This window comes from Formica exsecta, unplaced genomic scaffold (assembly GCF_003651465.1).
Source record: "Formica exsecta isolate Colony F162 unplaced genomic scaffold, ASM365146v1 scaffold1369, whole genome shotgun sequence".
NCBI lineage: Eukaryota > Metazoa > Arthropoda > Insecta > Hymenoptera > Formicidae > Formica > Formica exsecta.
In genome coordinates this window covers 123,811-133,345 of record NW_021848701.1, presented here as the reverse complement: position 1 = coordinate 133,345, position 9,535 = coordinate 123,811, and the positions used below count along the sequence as shown (strand labels likewise).

Genomic DNA, 9,535 nt, shown 5'->3' with positions numbered 1-9,535 from the left:
GACACGATGCTTTATCGGTTGTTTTAGGCCTCTTGAACCTTTCCGTCTTCCTTAATCCATCTATTAATTACTAATCTATCTTTGATAAATTGTACTACATTAGCCTGCATATATTAAAAAAAAAATATTGAGTTCAATATGAGTTCAATATCCTCTTTATATACTGTATACGCACGTATTCAATATATTAGCAATTGTAATAATTGTGCAAAATATTTTTTAAATGTTCGATTTTTTTTTTTTTTTTTTTACATAAATTTAAAAGTATTTATCTACACATTTGTTTAAAGCATTTAATTTATTAATCAAGCTATAAATGAAGAATAAATGAATAAAGAGTAACAAGAATTTTAATTAAATGTAATTTCGCAAATTTATATTATTCGGGTCAATATTAATTTATCCTACATTAAATTTGAATGCGAGATTATATACGTGGCTTTCGAGATTAGGATATATATTAACTGATGTGCTAGATATTATATAGATTCGGCAGGCAATTAAGTAAACTTGTACACGATAAACATTCAAAATTATGGTGCATTACCTGGGTACAAGATACGTTTAATACCCCGTTTTCCTCGATTAAACAATTTTACGATCAATTTTCGATCGACCAGAAAAGTCTTCACTTCCCGTAATACGATGCGAAGTCGATACTTCTACAGTCTTAGAGGCTAAATACACTGCAGTCGTGAAAATTATTGTCTACCATGCTGCAGTTAGTAATTCCAGAACCCTTTCAGCTAAGGATGCAATTCTGCGCGCTGCTTCTAACTTTCGTAAAGATACACTCAATTACATTCATGTAATTCATCCGATAAATAATCGATTTTAAATTTATTATGAAGCTGTAGTCTGCAAAAACTGCGTTATATTGTATATCTCATATTTTTTCTTAATATAAATAATCTTCGCCTTTTCTTTCTATACGCAATATTTTAATCTATGAGATTCTTCACTGCAATAATTTAATTATAATTAATTTAAATACGGTTTTAATCTCCGATATTTCCGGAGTATTATTGATGAAATAAAATATATAAATGTTATAGCAAGACATAAATCATATTAATAGCACCAACAAAGAATATTGCAACTGAATTTTTTTATTTAAATTCATATACTTTTCAACCTCTTATTTTATCAAAAAATAATTAATGTAATCCTAATTCATACAATTTTGTGTTCAACATTTTATTTCTAACTAATAAAAATTTTTCGCGCGAAGAAAACTATTGCAAAATTTTAAAGAATTCGATTTTTGCGGTTGCAATATTTTTTATTGGTGTGTACCGTGGATGTATAGTACTTACCAAACCGTCGGCGGCGACCACGTGGCCAAGAGCAAGCAGGACGACGAGGATACGGAGGATCGCGGCGCCGGCGATCATGTCCAGAAGTAGTGGTTTGGCGGATGGGAGCCAGCGGGGCGACCAGCGCAGACAGTTCGACGGCGACGGGGACGCGCTCGTCGGCGAGACAAGCCGGTGGTGCTCCTGTCGCGGACGCATCGCGTCATGATCGCGACGTGCTCGCGCTTTACGGACGTGGGCCCGACGACGGCGTGGCTCCGGTTCGCCGGCTGTTCCACGTACCTACTTACTTATTTTTCCACCTTCGAGACGAAGGAGCTGCTGCGTGCGTAAACGCGTGTGTATGTACGCGGCCCTACGCGCTGCAGATCTATAAATACGGGCACGACTCCGCGCGAAGAATTTCAAACAACCGCGCCGTAAAATACCGTCGATGAAAGAGTCTCGGGGAGAAATTTGGAGCTTCGAACACTGTCAACGGCCTCCTCCGTCGAATCCGCCGCGAGGTAGCTCTCGGCCTTGACCCTGCGTCCTAAGTCCGGACGCGTCGATCTGCCGTAATGAAATCCGATACAGACAGATCTCCTTTAAGGCAACCTAATGGCGTAATAAAATTAAAATTAATAAAGAGAATTGTCTTATTAAAATAAGAGATACAATAATACTAATTTAGACAATTCAATCGAATGAATTATATTAATTATTTGTGTATTTGAAGAATTTTTCTTTGTACGAGAATAAAAAACGATATGTGATTTAATCATAGGTAAAATTTCTGTGATAATTCAAGCATTCCGTGGATTATATATATACAGTAAAGATTTCTATTATAACGCAGCATAGTTCTCAGAGTTGCATTACATAGTATCAGTCTTATGAAACACGAGGAAATCAACAGATTCTTCAGTTTTTCCGAGTTCTTCACTTATCTCGTTCTATTCCACTTATCTAATTATCTACTTGTTTTTTCATCTAATTGTCTTTCTCATCATCGCATATGTCATTTATAAACCATTTTTCTTAATTCACTATAACAGAAACGCAACTTTCTTTAAGATAAGACTATGCATCTATCTATTCGTCGATGATTAAATAAAAACGAATATGGATGAAATGTAATCGCCTTCTTGCACTAGTAACTTTGCGCGGATATTTTTATCTGTCATCGGAAGTAACGATTAAAATAGCGCGATTTGTCAATGCGAAAGGACGCTGTCCGATATGTCGTTCACGCGGGAGCTACTCGAGCAAGCGCACGCACGTGGCTTCAGGCCGACTGACGAGATACACGCGCGCGAGAGGAAGTATCAACGGAGGCTGCTGAGAGGAGTGGCTGCCGAGCTAGGCGGAAGTGGAGGGTGATTCTGCGGCGGGAAGTGGAATGAAAGCGGAAGGTATCTCCATCTCTACTTCTTGAAGATGCGTTTACTTATGGTTGATCACGCGTGTAAATGAATTCGTATCGATGCGATATTTGTTCCGCAAACGGTGGGAGAGCGCGTGTTGGTCGACAATCGACCAGACTGGTCTTGCCGCGATAACATCGAGTCATTTTAATAAATTTTGAATAAATTAGCCGTTTAATAGTGCGATACTAAAACGTTCCCTTTACGTTCTCGCGCTCTCAAATCGCGTCACCGAAGATGCCTGACAATTTTTCGTTCGAAACGTTAAAATACGCACGATGTATATTTTACGCATTTTTTTATTGATGTACTTAGACATATCATGGAAATAATTTTCATGAGAAAATTGTGACATCTTCCGAGCCGCCTTTGATATTAAGCGTTAATTTCTTCGTTCATAATCTTTAGTGCTTATGAACATTTAGGTCACTCGGACTAAAGATTTCTATTATAACGCAGCATAGTTTACATTTCTTTGAGCCGGCGTTCAAACCGGCCAGCTAAGAAAGAACGTAAGAAAAAAGAATACACTTTTCATGCATTTTAGTTACTTTATTTCCGACGAGACTGTTTAACGTCTTATCCTCGCGTGCAAATCGTTACAAGATCAAAAGATCACACTTGACGTCTCTCGCCTCTGGAGAACGTGAGTCTTCACTGCTATGTGCTTAGGTTCCCTAAATAACGTGCATCAACAAGCGAAATCTTACCCCGGTGTATTTCAACGGTGTATCCGAAACAATAAATAGCCCGAAATTTTTCGGCGCGCGAAGAAGCTTGTCGATGTATCAAGGATGTCCCAGACCCTCGAATAGATGCGACGAGGACACTGATAGCTTCTGCCTTGGCATTCCAATCATCGTAAGAATATTTGCAATCTTCGATGCGGTATGCGTTTATAACAGTAGCAGACGATGAATAATAGTAGACGGAATAGTAGAAGACAACTAAGTAAATTCGTTCACCGTGGATCACGCGCGAAGTCGCGATCACGATCGCGTCTCTCGTGAATGTCCGATCTGTCAACTAGCTCTTTGCGGTAACGACGATCGTGCTTGATAGCCCGATGGTTTACTGCGAATCGTCGTACGCGAGATTAAAGGCGAACCCTATTTTCACCCCGCGCACGCGGAGAGATATCACTCTCATCTTTTCCAGCCGGTAAAATTGTTTAGCGTGGAATACGACGTGGCGGGGCACGTCGGCCTACCAACCGCGGAACCGGCTGATATTTTTAGTTCTCCCGACGTCTTCCACAACCGACGTCTGTCTTCACCTTTGAGAGCTACCTAGAGCTCGTAGCGATATCTTTGTTCTTCCTCGAAGCACTCTCCCGTACGCCGGTATTGCCGGCGAATCATGCCGCTCTCCGATAAGCTTGATCGATGAAGCCGAGATGAGATATTTCGGTTCTTCTTTGAGTCGGCATCATATTAGTAGTATTACGCGAGTCACTGGATCCCGTCGCTACATTTCATCTTATATGAATTCTAGGGATTACAACCGTTAATATCTTATCACGTTTATGTTTACTCGATAAGATGAAATTTGATATCTCTCAGAGTTGCATTACATAGTATCAGTCTTATGAAACACGAGGAAATCAACAGATTCTTCAGTTTTTCCGAGTTCTTCACTTATCTCGTTCTATTCCACTTATCTAATTATCTACTTGTTTTTTCATCTAATTGTCTTTCTCATCATCGCATATGTCATTTATAAACCATTTTTCTTAATTCACTATAACAGAAACGCAACTTTCTTTAAGATAAGACTATGCATCTATCTATTCGTCGATGATTAAATAAAAACGAATATGGATGAAATGTAATCGCCTTCTTGCACTAGTAACTTTGCGCGGATATTTTTATCTGTCATCGGAAGTAACGATTAAAATAGCGCGATTTGTCAATGCGAAAGGACGCTGTCCGATATGTCGTTCACGCGGGAGCTACTCGAGCAAGCGCACGCACGTGGCTTCAGGCCGACTGACGAGATACACGCGCGCGAGAGGAAGTATCAACGGAGGCTGCTGAGAGGAGTGGCTGCCGAGCTAGGCGGAAGTGGAGGGTGATTCTGCGGCGGGAAGTGGAATGAAAGCGGAAGGTATCTCCATCTCTACTTCTTGAAGATGCGTTTACTTATGGTTGATCACGCGTGTAAATGAATTCGTATCGATGCGATATTTGTTCCGCAAACGGTGGGAGAGCGCGTGTTGGTCGACAATCGACCAGACTGGTCTTGCCGCGATAACATCGAGTCATTTTAATAAATTTTGAATAATTTAGCCGTTTAATAGTGCGATACTAAAACGTCCCCTTTACGTTCTCGCGCTCTCAAATCGCGTCACCGAAGATGCCTGACAATTTTTCGTTCGAAACGTTAAAATACGCACGATGTATATTTTACGCATTTTTTTATTGATGTACTTAGACATATCATGGAAATAATTTTCATGAGAAAATTGTGACATCTTCCGAGCCGCCTTTGATATTAAGCGTTAATTTCTTCGTTCATAATCTTTAGTGCTTATGAACATTTAGGTCACTCGGACGCATCTAGCGCGAAATGACAATGAAAGATGTGTGAGAAATCTCGAAGTATTCGCCGTGATGCCGATGCTAGAAATAACTGCACTTAATGCCCAGTATTAATCATAATATTAATCAAACCTTTTAATGAAACTTCTTGATTTTATTGGAGTTTTTAAAATATTGGGATAAAGTGTCAAACATTTTTGCTCTGTACATCTCTAACTTACAGTCTGAGATTTGAATCACCCTTTCGTAATTTTAAATTTTATTCATTCAATCCCGAAAAAAGAAAAAGAGTGAGAGGGGGGAGGAAGGGAAGCAGAGACCGATCAGGGTCGCTTGAAGGATTCGGTTAATGACACACGTCGTAGTTGCCTACCAGAGTATCCCTGTGGTCCGACCACGCCCCGCTCTCGCAAGAAGATTACACGAAATTGACCGTTTTTGAGGAAAAAATAAGCATGAAGCATGGCCGCTCTTCAGGCCGGTGATTTCGTTCCCGAAACGAGGGCCGTCTTTCGACCTAAGCGAGACTGACTCATGTAAACGATACGCTCGCAGATCGGAGGCGTTCCACTCGTTTGAGGAAACTGTTACATTGATTAAAATTGCTCGCGTCCATCTCGCGCCATATATAACGATTACACGTCGAGGACACGACGTACGCGCAATAACGAAGATTAACTGCGTCCCGCAAAATACGAGACGCGATTAAAGATTAAAGCGTTATTATCGCCACCGGTATTGCGTTATATCATAAATTTCACAGTAATGTTCGTCTATTCGATAATCCCGCCTTGAAGGAACCAATTTTCCAAGTCCCCCCCATATATCATAATATTAATTAATATCCATCTCTGATTATTGAAGTGAAATTTTTTTTAACAAAGTATATTATTCGCCTTAATTATATCGCAGTACATTTTTGTTTATTCTTCTCCAAATTTCTCTTCAAGTTTAGTGAATAATATATTATCGAAATCAACATAGATTGAAGTTGATGTTAAAATATTTCCAAATCAGTTCGCCGATGAAAACGAGAGCAGAAATCGAGTATCCTATTATCAGTACATAGATTATCGAATGATGTACGTTAACGTACATAAAATTCGTTTGGTCCCGATTTATCTGGATAGTTGTCTCCTTCGTCTCATTCCGCACGTGATCACGATACCACTTATTGCGAATACCGCTTTCTGTGAGCATTAGAAATAAATCACTGACGCGTCTGATATAAGGCGACCCTTCCGGAAAGACATTACCGGCCAGTGGCGACAGATAACAGAGTTTCGTCGTCTTTAACATGGTCTCATCATTCCGCATGTTATTGACCGCGAACAATTGGGCCCAATTTTCATCCATAAAGCAGGTAACGTTCTGATACATTAGCAAATCCTTGAGGCAGACGTCCGTATAAATAAAGTTTTTGATTTTTTTGCCAGATTTATAAATGTCACGCTTGAAAGCACTGTTGTATTGCGTGATAATTATCAGTATATTTGCGTCTATCATTAATACAAGATCGGAATTTATTAGATCCTGTAAATGATCGTACTGAAGGTACTGATTGTTCTTGAAACTGATGCTCGTTAACTCGGCAAAAAGGGTCGAGGAGTAGCATGCGTAGACAGCAAAAATACTAAGAAGGATAATTCGCTCGTGTAATTTTGTGGATACCGGTGGAAAGGACGCGGCCAATATGACACCGACGATTTTCACGAGATCCCATTTACTTGGATTGAACTTCATTAATCTTGAGCACAACCAGAAGATTCCTACGATCGAGAAATTCAGGACAAACAATCGGAATGCAATGCCGCTCATAAAATGCTGCTTGACGAGCAGCCTGGGTATCACGAAGCACCAATTCTCGATAAAGAGAGGATAAGTGTATTGTATGGCGGGTGATGGCCCTTTGTACACATTTCCCCACATCGGCATCGTAATTAGAAGGGCGTCGTATTTTTTGGAGGCTACATCGGCCAGGATGCCATATGGAGTGCCATTAGGCATCCTTTTGAAATATGAATTATGCTTTTGTATTATCTTGGGAACACCGGTGAAGTTCATTTTGTCCGCCAGGATATCAATCAGGATCTTATCTACGCCTTTTAACTTTTGTTCCGTGGCTGATACAATATCGCTGTACGGAGGCCGACGAGTAAAAGCGTAAACTAATGGATAACCATACATATTTGGAAAGTCGTCCGTGAACCATGCAGTATTTACGGAATACGGTTCGTCGTTGTAACTGTCGATGAACGGGTTGTATCGATGAACGATCGTAGAGTATTCATCGGAGTACTCCGATACTCCGGAATATTCCACGACGATTGCGTCGAGAATGTTCCTCGACCACATCGCTCGAAAGAGCGTTACGAGATTGCGACACGGTCGACGAAGTATCATCAGTACAAGTACCTTGGGCCGGACGCGATCGTGAATGAAGCGTTTCATGTCTTCGACTACGAGCTCGCCCTCGACGATATCCGGCTCTCGCTCTGAGACATAGATATACACGACTAGATCGCGTGACATTCCGCAGGAAGAAACTTGAGACAGTTCCGTCTGATCCGCGTTTACGTAAAGAGTCGGTACGAGTCGACTTGTCGCCGCGAATATTTTACCGAGAATGTCGTCCATTTGCCCATCTAATAAAGAGTTTCGTAGTACGAGGAGAGCGTCCCTCGCTCGTGATGTTTGTAACACTTTGCTTAAGATATCCACGAAGAAGTCTTTGCCCGAACGATTATTCAACCCGGAAAAACGACCTCGAGTTTCAACGAGGTAAGAAAACATGATAATAGTCCAGAACAAATGTTGTCGCGTGATCCTCATCTTGTTGAAGAAAGCGAGCGTGATTATCGGGTATAATCGAAACGACGACTGCGAAGAGAATAACTCAAAAGTGAGTATCCACAATTGTAAAAAACCGTATATTGCTGGGAACGCAAGGAACAATAGAAAATAGCATTTCCATAACAATGGAAAAATAGCTTAAAACATTCATACGGATTGCTTTAGAAAAATGTAATTAGTTAGCCGCATAATACTTCAGAATCATTCATCTTTGCCACTACCGTATTGATTCTCGTGCATCAACGATAAAAACTTGATTGTCATTTTTCCAGTTGAATAAAAGCTTTGGAACGCAAAAAATTTTCATATACAATAAATAAATTATTACGATTTTATTTCTCCAATTATTTCATAACGTAATTGCATGTTGTTCCATCCTGAATTTACAGAAAAATGAATATTTGAACACACGTGTTTATTAACTTTTAATGCGTCTCATGGCATCTGCCGATTAAATATATATAACTTTTTGGGAGTTTATCTTTTTTTCTATTTTTAAAATAAATAAAAAGGGCGGTTCTATTTTTTAATCTACTCAAAATTAAAGACCGACTTATTTCTAGGATTCTCGGACTATAATTTGTACAATATAATTGTAGCTTAATAAAAATATTTAATTTAGTATTTAATTTAACGTGTTCCGCGCGAATATGGAATCAAATGCGAATGGCAGACATAGCGACATATAAAGGCCGCTACTCTCGAATTAATTCCCACGAGCTCGAGACTAAAGGAGACAGGATGGCCGTACGCGTATCCGGATCTCATAGTCCTCCCGTGCCCTTTTAAGTTAAAGGGAAGAGGAGTAGACGAGAGTGAATGCCGCAGGAACCGAAGGGACACCGATATAAATCAACGTCTGGCCGGGCACGATTTCCGTCGCAAGAGGGGAACGGGACAGGAGAGACGCGCGTACGCGGGCGGCTGGAGACTCTAAAGTCGCTGTCTCCCCCTCGCTACTTATATGCTAATGTCAGCAAATCAATTTATTTATATTTATTTATAGCATTCAAATGTTTTTCGGGTCCGCGCACGTTGGTTGTCGGCGCGGACCACCCGCGAAAGCGAGCCGATCCCGCGCTCGCTGCGGGCTACGAGATCCGTGGGGTCCAGATCACCCTGCCCCCCCCCCCTTTCTTTCAGACTGATACAGATAGCTGGAGGATGCTGGAAGGGAAAGGGGGACGATCGACAACGTACCAGTCGATTCAGAGTTTCACGATCCAGACTCCTGAACGCGATCGCGGCTAAAGAAAGGGAAGATAAGATACTTTCACGCAAACGAGCTTTGAACGAATCTTTGAACGAGGCAAATGTTCGTCGTAATAACGTTACGTCCTGTCTTCTCAGAAGCATTGTTTTTTACGTTCATATAAGGACATTGAACTTTTTTTTATGCTGATACTCTTAAACACATACG

The 9,535-nt window shown here is 40.6% G+C and overlaps 1 protein-coding gene across 1 annotated transcript in view; it reads right to left on the bottom strand.

Moving 5' to 3' along the window:
- LOC115245906 (transmembrane protease serine 13) overlaps positions 1-5,654 on the bottom strand; it is an 18,111-nt gene extending 12,457 nt beyond the window's left edge. The window contains exons 1-3 of the mRNA XM_029824400.1: positions 5,636-5,654; positions 3,433-4,462; positions 1,317-1,913 (exon numbers count right to left, since the gene is read on the bottom strand). Of these exons, the coding sequence (XP_029680260.1) occupies positions 1,317-1,514 (198 nt within the window). The 5' untranslated portion in view covers positions 1,515-1,913; positions 3,433-4,462; positions 5,636-5,654. The remainder of the gene's footprint in view (positions 1-1,316; positions 1,914-3,432; positions 4,463-5,635) is intronic.
- Between the last annotated feature and the right edge of the window lie 3,881 nt (positions 5,655-9,535).